This window comes from Felis catus, chromosome A1 (genome assembly GCF_018350175.1).
Source record: "Felis catus isolate Fca126 chromosome A1, F.catus_Fca126_mat1.0, whole genome shotgun sequence".
In the NCBI taxonomy this organism is placed as follows: Eukaryota; Metazoa; Chordata; class Mammalia; order Carnivora; family Felidae; genus Felis; species Felis catus.
This window is the reverse complement of record NC_058368.1, coordinates 208,177,150-208,197,138: the sequence shown is the minus strand read 5'-3', so window position 1 is coordinate 208,197,138 and position 19,989 is coordinate 208,177,150. Positions and strand designations below refer to the sequence as shown.

The 19,989-nt window shown below is 41.3% G+C and overlaps 1 protein-coding gene across 3 annotated transcripts in view; it reads right to left on the bottom strand.

Annotated features, from left to right (window-relative positions):
- LIFR (LIF receptor subunit alpha) overlaps window positions 1–19,989 on the bottom strand; it is a 79,123-nt gene that overhangs the window by 38,748 nt on the left and 20,386 nt on the right. For all 3 annotated transcript variants that reach the window (XM_045037924.1, XM_023238979.2, XM_023238982.2), the window contains exons 2-5: window positions 15,625–15,785; window positions 13,845–13,959; window positions 11,258–11,397; window positions 5,121–5,284 (exon numbers count right to left, since the gene is read on the bottom strand). In XM_045037924.1, coding sequence (XP_044893859.1) covers window positions 5,121–5,284; window positions 11,258–11,397; window positions 13,845–13,959; window positions 15,625–15,766 — 561 coding nt within the window. In that variant the 5' untranslated portion in view covers window positions 15,767–15,785. The remainder of the gene's footprint in view (window positions 1–5,120; window positions 5,285–11,257; window positions 11,398–13,844; window positions 13,960–15,624; window positions 15,786–19,989) is intronic.

The window sequence follows — 19,989 nt, the reverse complement described above, 5'->3', positions numbered from 1 at the left end:
AAAACATTCAATACATTTCACAGACAAATGTACCATTGCCTAAAATGATCTCCATTTTTCACTGAGGAAAAAGTAATGGGTCTGTACTTCCAAGAGTTAAAGGCAGGAGTGCCTGGGTGGCTCGGTCTGATTCTTGATTTTGGCACAGATCATGATTTCACAGTTCGTGGGGTCAAGCCCCACATTAGGCTCCTTGCACTGACAGTATGGAACCTGCTTGGGATTCTCTATCTCCCTCTCTCTGCTCCTCTTATGCTTGTGCCCCTCTCTCTCTCAAAATAAATAACTTAAAAAGAGTTAAAGGCAAAGAGAGGAGCAGCATTTCAACAAAAAATTGTTTCAGGTTGGATTTGTATCTATGTGTTGTATGTTTAAAGTTTTATTTTTAAATATGCAACTTATAAGTAATATAAAATAATATAAATTATTAATTTCAATTGTGAAAAATGGGAAGGATTTCAATCAAATATTGAGGATCTACTAAAAGAGACCTTGGGACCTCCAGCCAATGACAACAGCTTAAATAATTGTATTTCCCTCTCTATTACCTTCCGAAATGTCTCCAACACAAAAGTGCATGGATTTTTTAAAAAGGTATAGATGCACAAGGGCAAACACAGGAGAAGAAACACCACCAGTCAAATTCTGGATGGTGGAGGGCTGATGGACAAGGGGAACGGACTCAGAAGACCTGAGAAAGCTGAACCTGAAGCCTTCAGTGGAAAAGGCAGAAACAACCTGACTTCTATCATGGAAATGCCAAAGGGCTCAGGAAAGGGCTGTATGCACCAGGCTCCTATGGAAATGCAGGTGAAGGTGAGGCACAGAACAGAAAGTTGCTTGAAAGTTGTCTGAAGATAATGTTAGATACCCAGATCCCCTCCCACATTCTGTGCTACCAAAAGACTACTCCTCTTCATCTTGGCAGATGGGAGATTCATGCTCTGGGAAAGTAAAACCAAATATCTCTGGAATGAAGAACCTCAGAAAGAACGGAGAATGGGGAATATGGTACCACAACCAGGAAGACTGCTAACCTATGCACTGTGAAGGCTGGTGTGCTCCTGCCTTCTCCCCAGCCATTAGGAGGCTGATGGCAGAGTTCCTACTTACCTGGTAGGAACCAAAACGAATTTTCTGGAGCATAGGAACAGGTCAAGATGAACACCTAAAATAATACTATTAAGATTCTGCCAACTAGATGGCCCATCCTAATCACCTATAATAACATCTCAGTCAACAAGACCCTGGATGGCAAACAGAAGTTCCTATTAGATTTAAAAATAAAAAAAAAAATTTTAAGAGCCACTTAAAATATGAGCAGCAACTAGGATGACCAGAAATTGAAGAAAAAGTTCTGAGGGTCAAAGATCAAAATAAAGAAAAAAGCAACCTGAAGAAACAGAACAGAAAGAAAGAATATTAGGTAACTGATGTCCTCAGAGGTAAGAACAGATATTGCATCCATTAAACAAACAAAAAGAACAGAGAAAAGGAATATCTTGTACATTAAAAATATATATATTAATAGAAAGTCAATAATCAGACTGTAAGATAAAGTTTAAGAAAAAACTGCTCAGAAAATTGAGGAAAAAAAACAGGTAGAAAGTAAGAACAGTAAGAAAATTACTTCCCAATCTAGAAGGTCTGATTTCTGAAGAACAGAGAAAACAGAGAGGAAGAAATCAAAGACATAAAATAAGAAAATTTCCCAAATTGACAGACATGTGGTTTGAGACTGAAAGGAGCCCATGACTGTCTAGCACAACAGAGGAAGACAGATCCACAATGAGAAACAAATGGAACAATGTCTTCAAATCTTGAGGAAAATTCCCCAACTTACAATTGTATACCCAGCTAAAATAGTAATCACGAATGAGTGCAAAATAGACATTTTTAGAAATGTGTCTTAATGAATTTATCAAGTAGCATTTTATACTCCCACCAGAAGTGTATGAAAGTTCCAACTGTTTGTTCTACCTCTCCTCAATATTTGGAACTGACAGTCTTTTAAATTTTGTTAGCAACTAATTAAGAAAATATCTATCTTACCTATATCTATCTATCTATCTATCTATCTATCTATCTATCTATCTATCTATCTATCTATCTATCTACCTCTGGAAGCTATCATTGTAGGTAACAGAGAGTATCTATAATAAATAGCTAACAACTACGAGAATATATGCTTCTACCAAAATGAGAAAATAAGAGGAAGAATTCAGGAAAAAAAGGATCCATTGTAAGAAAAAGGTAAAAGGAATCTCCCGAATGATGACAGGAGACCTCTTGGACCGCAGCTTCATAACAAATGTGCCAAAAAGAAACACAGAGGTTTGCCCTGGATGGGTTACGTGTATACCTAGGTATTAATCTCTTCTAATCAAGGGCTGCTGGTAGGAGTGGAGGCTGCTGGAGCTCCTGAGAAACCTCTGGCCACGAGAGTCCTCAGCTACTTACCACACTCCTGCTGTACAAACATTATCTACGTGAACCCTCTGTAAGAAGTGTTGAGAAGTAAGTCAGAAGGTCTCAGAGCTATTCACAAATGTATAGCTGGTAAGATACTCGTGTGCGTGGACATTTCAACAGGAGATTCATAAAACTTGGAGAGAATTCAGGAATGAATTCATGCAGCATGAAAATAAAACTAAAAATACAAGACAAGAAGTTGTACCCCCAAAAAAGGAAAATGATAATACACTACTGGTTCAGTTGTGGATAGTGTTTATATAACCATAATACAAACAATGAATGCCAGTCTACCAAAAATTAGAGCAGAATGAGAGAACGATATTGGAAAAAGATGGGAAATGTAAGAGACAGCAAGCACGGAAGCATGCAAGCGTGTGTGCCCAGGGAAGGCGAGGGGACTAAATTCTCATTACCCACTGTTAAAATAAAACATTGCTCAAAACTGAAAAGAAAAATGAAGAAAGAGAAACATAAGCATGCTATTTGGAAAATGGAAATACATAATAAAAGAATCAGGTAAAAGAATTGAAAATTGTTTATAGGGAGAGAAATATGAGGGGGGGGCGGGAGGGTGCCGCGTAGCCCCCAGGAGTCACTGGCATCCTGGTCTGCGCAGCACATGCTTCCTTGCCTGCGTATGAGGCCATGGGCATAAACGGTAAAGTTCCAAATAAACACTAACGTATAGTATTCTTGATTCTTAAACTATCACAAAATAACAGCATATAACCTGTCACAAAATGACAGGTTATAAGCAATTATGCTTTAAATGCTGGTATTAATAACATATAATTATAAACAAAAATGTCACATTTTACTACAGATCTGGATCACCTGCCCTCTTACATTTCACTTTTTAAAAATTAATTTGTTCTATCTCTGTTTTTCTTGCCTCTTTCTCTACTGCTAGATACAAAGATTCTTCTTCAAAGATCACATCCCCAAAAGTAGGGAATTGCCACTTTATCAGTGCCATCTTCTTTCGTATCTTGTGGCAATGAGCTAGATGATCTTAAAAATAGCATCTCTGTTCATGTATGCTTGATTTCACTTATGCTGCAAAGATCAGCCTTCTAACTCTAGCAGCCCTCAGGGAGCCCCCAAAGGAAGTAAGGACAAGTGATAGTTGTTTAGCAGCTTTACAGATAACACTAATCATTCACTAAAGCAAAGACTGGCACCACTTCACAAGTGACAAAAAGGAGGTTTGGGGAAGTTACCCTAAGCCGGTAAGTGGTAACCCAAAGCACAAAGTGTCAGGCCATGATAAAAAGCCACAAGATACAATTTCAGATAAGCAATAGTTATAAGACAACAATGGTACAGCTATATCAAAGCTACTTGCAAATTAGACTGACAGACAAGAATTGACATTGAAATTCAAGAAAAGAGAGAGCATTTTAGGCCGAGATAATTAGGATGGGGTTTAAAATAAGGGGCAGGATTTGACTTAGGTCTTGAATGTACATTCAGACTGCACTGGTGAAAAGGAAAGGGAAGGCTCCTTACACAAAAATAAATATATCTACTTTGTAGCGGAAATTGTGGTGGGTAAGAAAGAGCACAGACTGGAACTAAACTGCCTGTGATTGAGTCCTGGCTCCACTACTTAATGTCTTCCTGTGTCCCTGTATCTTCATCTATAAAATGGGGATGATGTTCATAGTGCCTCCCTCATGGGCTGGCTGTGAGGATGCAAAGAACATACACAGAGCTTTTACCGCAGGGTCAGGAATGCAAGGAATTGACACCTACAGAGGTTTTACAGGTGTCAGCACTGCCGGAAGCACTGGAGACATGTTGCCTACAGTTATGGCGGCTCTCATTTTAGGAATGTCATACACAGAGTGTCAGAAAGGAAAAACAAGACAGTAACTATAAAGCACAGAGTCATTCTATTTTTTTTACCTTTACTGTCTGTCTTATCTATGCCCTCAGGCAAATAATTGTAAAATCATGAGATAGTCTTCTAATTCTTAAATCTATAACTAAGCGCATTTCAAATCCATTGAGGAGGAAGAGAGTTCAAGGAACAAAAGGGGGGATTACCAAGTACCAGCTGTCAAAACTGTTCACTGCTATTCCTCATCATCCTTGCAATTAAGAGCAAACTAAAAGCAGATCATAAGGAAACCATAAACAAAATTTTAAAACATAGAGAAAAAAACATGTACTACTAAAAGTAATAATGTTATTTCAGGTTCAGGTAAATTCAAATTTACAGGCTTATACAAAACTTCTCAACAATTACTATGACTAAATAGGTTTCAAAACATTTATTTTTATGTTTATAGTATTAGACAAAAATAAAATAGAAATTATATGGATACGTTTGTTTATGTAAAAACACGCACACGAAAAAAGCTGGAAAGAAAAAGAAAAATGTTTACTGTGTTTGTGTGGTGGAATCATGCATTATTCCTCCCTTAATTTCCTAAACTTACTGTAATGGTTATACATCATTTTAATAATTAAGTGATTTTTGAGTCACAGCATATAGTTTTTAATGAACCCTGAAAGGATAGTTGATCTACTCCCTTAACACTGTAAAGAAAAGTTCACTGATACCACCTTAAAAATCTTTTAAAAATTATTTGGTTTCTTTAATGTCACAAGAAAAAAAATCTATTTTGATTCAAACTTACTAATTTTATGATTTCCGTATTTTCTTTACGCAGAATTTTAACTTCCCAGATGACATTTAAGTGACGGGGAAAAATAGAACCCCTGTCATTCCACTTCAGGTGTAATGTAGAAGTTGAGAAATCAGCAGACAAATTCAAGATCTCTGGAGTATCTGGAATTAAGGCTTGGGAAAAAAACAAAAGACAAACTTAGTAAAATAAGTAATGTTTTCTTCATATTGTAATTCCGTTAATCAACTATTTTAAACTCTATTCCTTCTTGATCAAAAAAGAATCAAGAATTAAAAGCAAACTCTCAAAGTGATTACTGACAAAAGAGAACATACGTATTTATTCGTATAAGCAGCTCCCAATGATTCATCAGTCAAATCTGAGTAAATTATTATCAAATCTTAGTATGTTTCTGTATACAAACAGCTACTGGGTTCCCATAATACTGCAGTGTCATCAGTCTGGAATCTACAAATAGGCAACATCAGAGAGAAGTAAAGGAGCTTCCTTTGGGTAACTGTAGGTCAAGCCTAAGAAAATGACGGAATATGGAAAGCTTGCTTTGGCAGACCTTTCCATCTGTTTCCTCTGCACCCTTCCCACTCATCTCCCAGTGTCAGAACCCCCGATGCTGGTGGAAGTCACCCACCCGGGGATGCTACGAGCTATTACTGGTGTGGGTATCTGTAAACAGCAGCAAGACCATAGGAATGACCAAGGCATTAAGTGAGGATGCCAACAGGGTACCATGCAGATTTGTGAAGTACTCAGCAGGGTAAGAAGTCCTTCAGAAAAGCTAGTTGAGCTGTGGCATGCAATGCAGTGCAGAGGGCTGGGAGACATAATGTGATTAAGTGGGAGACCACTGGAGAAAGGCTGACCAAGGTAGCAAGGATATGGATCGTGATACCTCATCATGTGCATGAGGGATATGGAAAAGGAAAAACCCTGATAGGCACTTCAAAGAAATGACCAGATTGAAGAAATGAGGGATTAGCATAATGAGAAAGGGAAACATCTAAGATTTCTTCAAGTTTCTAGCCCAGAAAGCAGGCAAAAGGAATCACTGACATTGGGAAGAAACGGGAGGATAGGCTCTGGATGACCAAGTGTCTGGGGAGGTAGAGCCTACCAGTGGAGAGGTCTGCAGATAGCAAGGGAGAACGGGGACCATCAGCACCATGGACACAGACTCAAGAGGAACTCTCTGAGTGTAGCTGAAGAAATGAACTTGAACACAGCCTCAAAATGGCCAAAGCTTGTTTGAGAGCTACCAATAGACAGTCACAGCCTCAAGGAGCCAGAGAACCCCAGCAAGAATCCTGAGAGGCACAAGGAAACCAGAGAAGATACAGCATTGCTGAGACCAAAAGAAATGGGTTGTCATCTGGGCCAAATAAAGACAGTTCATTGAGGAAAACTGAGCAAAGACCACTGACACTGGTGAGGGTACTGTTAATATTTGAGAGAGAAGTTTGGGAGGGCAATGGGCTCTGAAGCTGCCTTACAAAAGAAAAAAAAAAAAAAAAACAAACATGCTCAAGGATATAGTATCTCATAGGGAGAAAATGGTAAATTTCTTACTTTTCAAAATCTTCAAGTCTCCCTACCTACAAGGGATGAGTAAATTACTAAAATAGTTTGGCTCAATGAAAAACACATAAGATACGAACCTGTTCTGTTCTATGAAACATAGGCTTCTGGTATGAAGGGCAGACAATGTTGGGATTCTTTCCTGCATGTTCTCTCTTCAAATAACAATGTGAAGGTAAGTTAAAAGAAACCCAGAGACACATGTTCTTGGGGGCTCACACCTCTCCTAGCACTTCCCCAAAAAGCACAGGGGCCAGTGAAATAAGTCACGGCAAGCACAAACTGCAGGACTTTCCAGAGGTAGGGTAGCCAAATGTGCTAAGAACATAGCACTATATAACCTATATTTGCACTATACAGCCTATAACAAAAGTGGCAGAGCAAATCAATACAAATTAGTCTTGGGATTTACGAATAAGTTCTTAATAAATTTAGCTGAAATTTGCTGAGCACAGTGCTCTACACTGGATCTGTGTAAAATATTTATGGCTGTACAGGAAATAGTACATGTGGATTCAAAACCTAACCACTATGTAGCAAAGTCAACAGTTTCACAGCTACATGAGGACAGTGGAGGATGCTTTACAGGGCAAATTTTAAGTAGGAACTGCTTTTAATTTTTTTTTTCAACGTTTATTTATTTTTGGGACAGAGAGAGACAGAGCATGAACGGGGGAGGGCCAGAGAGAGAGGGAGACACAGAATCGGAAACAGGCTCCAGGCTCTGAGCCATCAGCCCAGAGCCTGACGCGGGGCTCAAACTCCCGGACCGCGAGATCGTGACCTGGCTGAAGTCGGACGCTTAACCGACTGCGCCACCCAGGCGCCCCAGTAGGAACTGCTTTTAAAACAGAAGGAGCCACTGGGGCATCTGGGTGGCTCAGGTGATTAAGTGTCCGACTCTTGGTTTCAGCTCAGGTCACGATCTCACGGTTCATGAGTTCAAGCCCGGCACTGGGCTCCAACACTGACAGCATGCAGCCTACTTGGGATTCTCTCTCTCCCTCTCTCTCTCTGCCCCTCCCCCCTCTCAAAATACAATAAATAAACTTAAAAAAATAAAATAAAACAGAAGGGCCACTATATCATATACCTGAAACTAATATGTTAACTAACTGGAATTAAAATAAAAACATAATAATAATAATAATAATAATAATAATAACAACAACAATAAAACAGAAGGAGCAAACAAGGAGCAAGAAATTCAAGGTGCCAGTGTGATCACCCAGAGCAGAGGCTTCTAAGAACATGGTTCTTTCAAGTGTTTCAGGATGTCATGATCCAGTAACTTAAAGATGGGAGCATTTACACAAAGGCAGTATTTGTCTATTAAGATGCTCCCTCCCTGAAAAGTACACGTCATTTACATGTTATCTAAATAGAGGTGGGCTACTCTTCAAAACACAAGTCATATATATACAGTATTTTAAGCTAAGGAAGGTAATAATCACAATTATACAAATGAAAAGATTAAATACACACTTTTCTCACTACTTCATAGTATACATCCTCACAGTAAAAGGAAAGTTTCCCTAAGCTCCCATGAACTATCTATTATCTGCATTTCTTTCCAGCTAAAACGGACACTTGAGGACAATATTAATTTGCTTTCTAAAAAACAGGAACTTTTCAGCTGGGAAAGAAATGTAACCATTTGTGTTTATTTTTTAAAGCTAGTACATCTTTACCTATAACCTCCGTGTTCTTCTTCCTCAGGACATCAGAAGATGGAGGCTTCCCTAGTTCATTTATGGGATCTACATGATTTTATTCTGCCTCAGACAGATCCATATTTTCAGGTTATTTTAAGAAACTTAAGACACTAAAAGTCTTACAAAGACTTATTTTTGTGCTAGCCCTGGCCAATTAGAAGCTTATTAAAAAAAACTGTACACACACACACACACACACACACACACACACACACACACACATATGTTAGTTTTCTTTGTATGTATACTGTTGAAAGCATCTGAAGAAAACTGAATTTCTCATACTTTTTTAAGTAGCCAAATGCCCCAAACTCCAGATCCTCTAACGCACAACTGCACCAACATTCCACAGCTTCTCCCGAACACAGCAGGTACTCAAAGATTTGCTGATGCAGCCACCTCCCTCTCTTATATTCATCTAGTTTGCTTTTCAATTTTCTTAGCAGTATTATCATAGTAGTAGCAGCTTAGTATTGGGATACTATTAATCTAATATTCTAATCACAATCAGACCCAGTATTATTAAAAATGCTATCAACAAACTACATGATATGTAAAAGCAATGAACTATTCATTCTAGTAAGTCATCCAGAATCTGTCTTGATTTGCCTTTCTAGTTCTTTAATTTTTTTTTTAATGTTTATTCATTTTTGAGAGACAGAGATAGACAGAGCATGAGTGGGGGAGGGTCAGGCAGAGAGGGAGACACAGAATCTGAAGCAGGCTCCGGGCTCTGAGCCGTCAGCACAGAGCCCGACGTGGGGCTCAAACCCACGGACAGTGAGATCATGACCTGAGTTGAAGTCGGACGCTCAACCAACTGAGCCACACAGGCGCCCCCCCACCCCTTTCTACTTCTTTCTATCCAATACTGACATCTTCAAGCAGCTCCCAGACAGAATCTTCTCAATACCTACTGAAAAATCAGACAACACAAACTGGCTCTCTGACAGAGTCCTGGGGAATTTTTTAAAAATCTGGAATGAAATTAAGTTAGATTCCTCATACTTTACTACAAAATAATTCCAGATGTGTAAAAGATTTAAATCAAGCATGATAATAAAACCAAAATCTCAGAGAAAAATAGCAAGAGAGTATATTTATATAAAAATGAAAACCATGAAGTTTAAATTTTAAATTTGGGCAATTATTTGTAGGAAACATGGCAGAATTAATAACAATATTGAGAGCTCTTGTGAACTGATGGAGGAAGAGCTGAGTTTCAACACGAGAGAAAAATGAGAGAGGATACCGACAGTTCAGAAAAGAATGAGAATGACTGATCATTTTTTCCCAAAAAAGTAATCACAGAAATGCAAAGTCAAAGTGCTCTAACTGGGGGCCACCAGATTGAAATGGCAGAACTAAGAGAAATTGACAAAACCCAGTCCTGGCAAGGAAGTGAAGAACAAGTCCCCTCTAGTGTGACGTTTGCAAAGACACTCAAATGCAAAGAGACTCAAAAGTTTTGGAGAGCAACTGGCAATGGACATCAAAGTCCTAACAAGGGACTGTTTTTAATGCAGCTTTCCCAATTCTAGGAATTTAGCCTAAGGACATCATCACACAAATCAGAAACACGTATTTGCGAAACATGTTCATTAAAGCATTGGTTATTACACTGAAAGACCAGAAATAAAAATCTCAATGTTAATAATCAGTCACTTAAGTAATTACGGTACCTCCACTCAGTGGAATACTCTGCAGCCTATACAAGTAATACAGATTTATTTAGATATCAAACCGAAAACTCTGTTTTCTGTTAAGCAGGTTACAAAGTACTAATATGAACCTCACTGTTTATATGTATATGCACAGAAAATATATTTAAGTGTTAACAGTATTTCTCTGTGGGTATTGAGATCATGGCTGATCTGTTCAAAATGTTCTCACATGGATCTCACATACAGCTACAGAAAGAAAGTAACAAACATGGCTCTTCTCTCTTTAACTTAAAAGGCAGTGAGACAGATGCTAAGTTCCTGGAAAGCACGCTTTGTTACTATCCTTTCAAAATCTGTTCTATCTCAGACACAGACCGCTCCAAACATGCATCTTATCTATAAAATTGAACAAGTCACCAAGTTAATTATATTTTTCTCCTTGTTGCAAAGTAAGTCATCCTTATAAGACTCATCATAATGTCATTATGATGCCACGCCCTCAGAGTTGTCAGAGAAAGAAACCTGCTTCTCCCACCATCAAGAGTCAAGAGCACTGGGGTTTTTAAGGTCTCAGTGTGTAGCAAAATCTCCATCTCCATCAGTCTGGGCTATGTCACGAGGGTAACATAGGTCGTAGGCATTCAATCAACACACGTGTAGAAGATCCTGCCACGTGCAAGGCAGTGGGCGAGGTGCCAGGTGTAGAAGGCACACTCCCTGCCCTACTGAGCCTATTTCTTGCAGAAGCAACAAATGCAGTGCCTTATTACATAACACATTATTAATGCAACTGTGAGAAGTGCCACAAAGGAGAAAAACACACTGTCTAAGGGAATGTTAAGAAAGGAATCGGATCTCCTCTGGGAGGGGATAGTCAAAGACCACTTCCTAGAGCATGCGACACCTGAGGAATTCCGAAAGGTATGCAGGAATCAATGAGGCGAAGTGATGCCAAGAAAAGTACCCGCATGTGGAAAGGATCGTCAACTCTGTGACATTTACTCTGACTCCTTCCTTCCTGATCCTGGCTATGCTCTAGAATCCACAGTATGGTTGCTGGGGAAATGCAACTATTAGTCTAACAAGTGGAATTCAAAAGAAGAGTAAATTCCTGCCAATTACAAAGCACTGTTGCTGCCTTATTTTCAAATCAATTTTCTTTTCAAATACTTACAAACATTTTTTTCATTTAGTGTGAATTTACTTATAGGATTTCCAAAATCATATAGACGATTTATGGTTATTTCATGATCGCCAGGTAAAAGAGCTGGGATTTTAGCATTTGCTTTCTCTGACTGATAACAAGAACGGGACCTGCAATATAAAAAATCACATTTTAATTAGTGGATAAAACTAATAGTGCAATTTTCATAAAAGCCTGATTAACACAAAATGCACCAGGAAATACTTTCTGTTCTTTCATACAGAAACACGATAGGTTACACTGCGTTTTAAGACTGAGAAAAGAGAGGTTAATGGTAAGTGCATCAACATGGAGGATGAATAACCAGATTGGGCCAGAGAGTCGAGTGATAAGCAGAGATGGTCATTTCAAGAAACTCAGGATTTCAGCATGCCCTTCACACTCCCACCAGCCTTCCCTCTGCAGCCTTCCCTTGAGCTGCACACGCCTGCTCCCCTAACCCCCCACCCCTCTACAGAAGACCATCACAGAGTCTCACGTGCAGAGGCTGCTCCACAGATAGAGGACAAGAATGAAACTGGCTGTCTGTGGCCCTTCAAACACACCCTCGACTTGGCCACTGCTCCTGTTTTGGCTCACGGTTTGGTCTGAACAACACTTTCTCATCCGCTGTTTCCAAAGCTCTTCCAGTTCCCCACCCATTATCCCCTGGACAAAAGTCATTCCTCTCCTCTGTGGTTTCACGGCCCTCTGAACCTTTCAAGAGCGCATTTATATTATTTTTACCGTTATTCATGTATATTTCTAACGTCCCATGCAAATCTGAACTCAAGCAAAGGGACTCTGCGGTGTCCCGGCGTCCCAGCGTCCCTGCCCGGCACCTAGAGCGGGCCTCTCCACATCACTCGCTAGGAGGGACCACCACGGAACAGGTCGGCTCACCTGTTCTCAGCCTCACAGCGGGAGGCTTCGTTAGGTGTCAGTAACACAGAACCACCTGAATTTGCTAAATCGTGCTATTTCATAAGTTCCATTATGCCACTGAGCCCTTATCCTTTCAGGCTGGAATGTCCTTCTGTCCTTTTGCTGCTGAGAAGACCGGGAATTCGTACTCCGCAATCACCCCTCCAACAGCCTCTCCGGCACCCCACGCTCCTCAGTCAGTGCTCCGTCGGCCCTTCACATAGAATTTCCGCATTTCCGGCAGCACCTGACCCACAGCACTGCTACGATTGGTCTCCTGTGAACAGAGAGCCAGAACAACTCCCTCTCCCTGTGGCCTGAGGTAAGCCACTCATGTTATTTACTAGGTTTGTCAGGTTCTCCCAGACCTGCTGGACTCACAGTAGGACTGCACTTCCCACTCCTCTGAGGCAAGGCGTAGCGATGCGACTTTATTTGTGGAGAAATGGGAGTGAAAGTCACATCTGTCACTTCAGGAAGGAAGCTCTGAAAGCCAGCACTTCATGCACTGGAGGGTGAGGGAGCCCTAGGCCGGGCGCCCTGCGGGAGAGACTCGGGGTAGAGATGCCAGCTGGCCCCAGAGGGCCACAGGACGAAAGCAGGTAATAAGCCTTTATTTTCACAGCAGAAAATAAGCAAATAAGATGTTAGAGCTGTTTCTGCAACACAACCAAGCTCCTCCTGGTTGACAAATTCCCACAAAGCTTAGACTAATGCTCAATAAATGTACACCAAATGGGGAAAACCTGAGCAGTACTTAAATGCAGACTTATGTCAATTCGCATTAGGACCGCCCATCAGCCAACTGGCCTCAGAGCCGCCGTGCTGAACAACTCTGGTGTCGCTGAACCACTTTCCTGGGCCCGTGGAGTCAGGGACAGTGAAGAGAATGTTCTGGTTTGCAGAGAGCCCAAAGGCCTCACCTCCAGGCTTCGGAGCTTGTGGCCTTCTCCAAGATCGCCCGAGAGGGGGAAGGTGGTGGGACCTGCGACTGGCCTCCTGATGTCCACTCTCCCTTTCCCTACATTAACCCCAGGTTTATCCAGGCACACTACCCCGCCTCTTATGCAAAGAGGCTTCCTCATTTGACTGACTTCTGCCAAAAAGATGCAAGCAGGTGCAAGACGTGTTGTGTGGGACTTCTTAGAGATCTCCTTAAAGAAAATCACCCTTCTTTTCCTCATTGCTTTCTGGAAAGGCAGACATGACGGCCACTCCTCAAGCATCCTGGGACCATGAGGCCCTCTGCCAAAGGTGGCACGGCAGCATGATAAAGAGGAACCTGGGTCTCTCATCAACAACCATGTCAGCCTTGAACTGCCTACTCCAGACCTGACCTTTCCCGTTTGGCAGAGTCAAAACCTCAACCTAACTGATCTAGGCAGATGGTGTGGGACAGACCAGTAAAACTTCTCTACAGATCAGAATCCACAACATATTCAAGGTGTGTTCCATACTTAATATTCATATAACAAAAGAATCAAAGTTTTAACCAGGAGAAGGGTTTTTTTCCACTTTGATTGACATAAGATTCAGATTTTTTAGGAAATAGCTAAGATTTAAAATTTCATTAAAAAATTTCTAGAACAAAATCTCTATGTTCTACAATTGAAGACCTTTAGGTTACAGCTAATAATCAAAGTATCTCTATTACCTGCTTTCAATGCAAACTTCATAAATAGTACCATGGCCTGCTCCAGAGGGTGCTTTCCAAGAACAGTCCCACACTTGCAAATTGTTAGTTATACACTTCAAATCACGAGGAGCCCCTGGAGAAGGAGAGAAACACACACACACACACACACACACACACACACACACACACACACACACAGAACATGCTTAATAATTTAACTGCACTGTAAAAAGCTCAACACATCAAATCATCTTTAGTCATGAGTATGAGCATATGTGTCTGCACAGGAGCCAGGTTCTTTCTGCAGGACTGACTGCAGAGTCACAGGAGGGACTGGTTTTAGATTTCTCTTTGTAGCTGTGGATTAACAAATGAGAGGAAACTGATGGACGTGGGCCAACCACTAGACCACTTAGGGACTGGGCCTCCATCAAAGTCCCACCTCCAGCCACTAAGATAAATGCAGGGAGGGACGGTAGAGCCAAGGATGAGACCCAGAGAGGGCCTAGAAGATTTTTTAAATAGCCCCATTGGCCCCATTCCTTCCCCCAAAACAAATAACTACAAGCAAAAATTACGTGTTCCCCATGCCCACAAACACAGCTTCTGAGCACTTGTAGCCATTGCTGTCTCTTTGCCTGTTACCAGACTGCTACCTGCATGGAAACCCCATAACCAATCTTTAGATTTTTATGAAGCATATGACATTTACACAGTAATGAACTGACACGAGTCTGAAAAATATGTCTTTTGTGTAGGCCTAAACAACTGAAAAGTAACAAATGACTCAGAAGATTATAATCCTAATAGTGCTTATTCATACCTATAAAATAATATAAGGTCATGGAATACAGAAGCACTATACAATGAAAAATTATCATGCTGAAAAGAAAATGAAAAAAAAGGAGGGTACGAGAGGGAGGACAAAAGGCAAAAGGAAGGAAGAGAGGGAAGGAGGGAGTGGATAAAGCAATTATAGTGTAAAAAAGGTTATTCCCTCTCAGACTCTATATAAATGTCTCTGAAAAAGATTTTTTTAGTTTTTACACACGACGGGCATGGCATTTAGGAAAGCAATAAATTATAAAGCTATTTATATGACAGAAAACAAAAACGTTAGAAATACATTAGAAATTATCAGTAATCATAATAAAATTATTCAACAGTGATCCTGGGGGAAAAGTGATGTTTAATTATGGAAATAATATTAAAAATAAGTTCAGGGGCAAAAGGATAATGTTCTTCATAAAAATTAGTGAGGTAGTAAATCTACACAAACATTTTCAATATATTTAAAAAAGACGAACACAGCATTTTATTAAAGAAAGATGTTTAGATTTCATTTATGTGACATTCAGAAAAGCAAAATTATAGACAGAACATAGGTCAGTGTTGGCTGGAGGTGGGGAGAGAGGGGCTAAATACAGAGCAGCATGGAGAATTTTCTAGAATGAGGAACGTCCTACTTCTTGATTGTGCCGGTGTTTACATGACTGTGTACATTTGTCAAAACTCACACAATTTTATCCTAAAAGGGTGAATTTTATTTTATGTAAATAATATCTTAATTTTTTTAAATGGGGCAAGAATATTTACATCTACCTTTATGGGCCTTTATAAAAGAGAACAAAAAGTACACAGAAAAAAAAAAAAAAGATTGCAAAGAAATGGATTTTAACCACAGAAAACCTGAAGGGTTCAATAAAGACACAGGATCACCTCATAACCAAAACAGTAATGGCAAAAAATAGCAATGGCATTGCAATCAGTTTATTCTCTAAGACTCAGATGTACTTACCCCTTTTCTGGCTATTTACTTGATTCATTAAATACAGAAGAATAAATGTTAGTAAGAGCCGCTGGAAACTTGAAGTCATCCTCATCCTTTTACCATCCACCATCCGGGATGGTCTTCTCAAACGTAAGGAAATGTTCATCATCCGTGCCAAGCAGTCAGTCCTAGGCGAGGAGAAGAGTTTCAAACGGTGCTCAAAGTGCTCCAAAGACCCCTCGTACTGTGCCCACCGGCACAGAAAACAGAGCCGCGCGAATACTGAAACATACTCTACATGAACAACTTTGTGCACACGAGACTCAAGCTGCCCGGGCTTCAGGAGATGTGAACATTCAGACACAGTGGCTGCTTCCGGGATCCGTCACAGGCTCAACTTTCAATGACAGCCGCTTGGGGCGCCTGGGTGGCTCAGTCGGGTAAGCATTCAACTTCAACTCAGGTCATGACCTCACGGTTCTTGGGTTCAAGCCCCGCATGGGCTCGGAGCCTGGAGACTGTTTCAGATTCTGTGTCTCCCTCTCTCTCTGTGTCCCTCCCCCACTGTGCACGCTCACGTGCGCTTGCCCACTTTCTCTCTCTCTCAAAAATAAACATTAAAAAAAATTAAACAAATGATGGGCTTCAAGTTCAAGATTATAACCAAGCACATATTTATAACTCTCCACTCCAATACTATTCAGTATAGAAAAGCAGAACATGAAATTGAAGTTTTGACAATTTTAAACGATGTACGGAATGACATTTTAAATTTTAATTAACATAGTCATTTGTGACAAGTCATTATTTCTTTTTTGTTTATACCGTGATATGTTTATCTTTCATATAAACTTAAATAGTTTAAAGAAAGAATTAGGACAAATAGTAGTATAGTGGGTTTGCAGATGTGACAAAAGTATTGACAACACAGAAATGATGAAAGTGTACCAAACACCACGATGGGAGGAAAGGGGCTGCTGGTAAACAAGAAGATGGGCAGCGATTGAACCTGGAGTGCCATGGGGAGTGGCTGCAATGCAGGCAGGCGCTGTTCAGCCTAAGAGCTCCCAGAGACACTTGTCAGCAGCAAATGCCTAGAGACAGGGTACCAAGCACGGGTCCCCATCCAGGCACTGGAGATACACACTGAGCCATACCAAGTCCTGGCCCTCAAGGAGCCTGGACTCTAGTTGGGAGATACACATATACAAACAAGTAAGAAATTTCAGATCTTGAAAGCTGCTTTAAAAACTAGAAGAAGTCTGAGGCGCCTGGGTGGCTCAGGCAGTTAAGCTTCCGACTCTTGATTCTTGGCTCAGGTCATGATCTCACGGTTTGTGAGTTCGAGCCCCTCGTCGGGCTCGGCACTGACAGCGTGGAGCCTGCTTGGAATTCTCTCCCCCGCCCCTGCCCCTCCATGGCTCTCTCTCTCTAAATAAATAAATAAACTTAAAAAAAACCAAAAAAACTAGAATAAGTCAATGTGTGTGAGAGTGTGTAAGTGAAGATGTTAGCTAAGCTGAGGCCTGACTATAACTAGAAGATGGCCATGATAAGAGCAGGGGAAAGAAAGGCAACAGCAGATACAAAGCCCTAAGAAAGGACAAGCTTACTAGGTTCAAACGTCAGGAGGAGGGGCCGGGGCTGGGGCTAAGAGGAGGTGGGCTGGTCAGGCCACAGAGGGCCTCTGGGCCATGGAAACGATATGGAGTTCCGAGAAAAGAATCCACTGCTGTGTTTTAATCAGGGGAGATCCATGATCTGACGTGCACTTTGGGGAGATTTCTCTAGCTGCTACATGGAGGGTGGGCTCCAGGGGAGGAGAGAAGAGGCAGGGAAACCATAGTGCAGGTGACATCACCACCAGTGGTGAAGGCTAGGATTCTAAGAGCAGACGTGGAAGAGGCAGTCACATGCAGGCTCTGTTCTAGAGATGGAAGGTCTTCCCAATGCACTGCAGGCAGGACAGTGTGGTGAAAAAAACACAGATTGGGGCTGAAGCCCAGCCGTGCTACTCATTGTGTGGCCTGAACCTCTCTGTGCCTCAATTTCTTCATGTGTAAAGTGATGGTGATAACAATATTTTCCTCTTAAGTTTTTTGTAAAGATTAAAGGAGTAAATAAACGTAAAGCACTTAGCAGAGTAGCACACACGTGGTAAGTGGTACTGAGCGTATTCAGTGTGTTGTGTGAGATAGAGGGAAAAGACAGGAAGCAAAGATGGCTATCAGATTTGGTGGGAACACAACAATGGAAGGATGGTGGTGCCATTTAAATCCTCTCTGGGTCCATAAAGAGGGAGGCAACGATTTACGGGGCTGTTTACAGACAGTCTGTTTATAACAGAGATTTGTTTAAAGACCTCAACTTTGATGTGTTCCTACTCCCCAAAGACACATTCCCTGCAGAATGTAAAAGAACTGTCCAGGAAATCAGAGCAGCTACCAAAGGCACAGATCTCCAAGAGGAAAGGCTTCCGCATCTGACACACAGGGGTTCCTCAGAGGAATGACGTTCCCATTCGCTGTTGCCGGGATGAAGCCCACCACACACGAGTCCTTCCAAGGCACTGAAAACTCCTTGTCAGACCTAATAGTGCCTCGTTTTTATACTGGAACAGACAACCAAGGATCATAAAACATACAGGCAGAGCCCAAAACAATGAAAAGAAATTCCAAATAAACAGGGTCACCAGGGCAAAAATAAAAATTACTCCTAGAGAAAAGGGATAACGTGGAAAAGAGGAAAACTGAAACACAAAGAGAAAACCCACCTCTAAATCGTATTCTCAGAATGAACAGGACTCGGCCATAAAAACAAGAAGAGATGCAATGAAAAAGGAATAATCAGGAATAAAAATAGCTCTTGTAAGTTAAATGTATTGGCTGATACTAAAAGTTTTTTAAAAACGGATACAACATTGAGAGCAATCTTTCAGGAAAAAACCCAAGACAAGAACAGAACAGGTGAGAGGAGATGTTAAGAGCAGGGACTTGAGAGAGGAAAAAGGATCCAACATCTAACTAACTGCAGCCCAAAAAGAGGATTCAGAAAACACTTTTCTTAGCAAACGCAGACGGCAAGACTTCTCAGCTACTGCTGAATACTGTTAAAAACTCAGAACAGCAATCTCGAGTAGCTTAAATAATTATAACCAAAACACAACAAGAGGCACGGGCACACATTTTAAAGGTGTTCAGCCATTTTCTGGCTGAGTAACTTCCTAGTCACTTCTGGTGTCAACTCGCTCACATATTAGAATGAAAATGTATTCGTGGAATGTCTAAAATGCCAGTTGCTAAAGTTACAGAATTATTACATGGCCTGTGCAGGAATAACTGAATCAAGGAGCCCTGGAAGCGACCAAACCGTAACCGAAATAACCACACACCGCATTCACTGACTGGCTGAACATTAGCTTGAGGTGAAACAGTCCCTCACTACAAGTTTACAGTTGTTCTAGAAAGGAGACATGTGTCCTGTGAAGTGGCAAGAGGGGTATGTAGGCAGGCGAGCTCTGGACCAGACCCTGTGGACGCAGACTCTCCTCCTGGCTCCAAGGCTAATCAGCAGCATGACTGAGGCAAATCACTTGATCCCTCCCGGCCTCAGCCTCTGGGACTGCAGCACAGAAGCCGCCTCTACTCGGGGCTCAAGCGAGAAACTTCCCAAAGTCAAGGTGTGATATTCCACTCCTGTTGGCAGGCAACAAGCAAGCAGATACACCAGCACAAGGTCGGCGCCGACCGCAGGCAGCGATCAAGGACACCACTGATGAGGTCAGCGAGCATCAGGCTGGGGTGCTGGGTGTGCTCAGGAACAGGACAATCAATGGCAATGCTACCAACACCTGCTTAAGTGAACACACGCAGGATGATAAAGAAAACTTTCTTCTGTCCTTAACACTTATGTAGCAAATTCGGAGGAAGTCACTCGCGCCATATGATACTGTGCTTGTGATAGATCTGACTTCACTACTAAGCAGAGTTTCAAAGGGACTCACTTGAGACCACAACAATACACGAACAGAGCCTTCTAATGAACTTTAATGGAAAAAGGACACGTGAAACTGGTCTTTGCTCCCTTCCGATAGAAACATTGCCAGAAATTTACTTTTTTCCCCACCGGATGCCTTATTCCTAGAGGAGAACACGTTTTTAGAGAGCTTTAGGAGCTGATTTTCAAAAGGAGGCTCACTGTGGCATGCTGCGGCAGCCCAATGCAGCAGCACATTCCTGGAGGACAAAAGAAGTGACAGGCCACAGGGGCAGGCACAAACCGGAGCTCCCCGCCCAGCCTAGAGGTGGCAGCAGTGGGCCTCATGCTGCCAGATTTTATTTTTCAAGCCAAGGTAGAAACCTGGGATGTATATGAAAAGCTCAACTTTGTTAA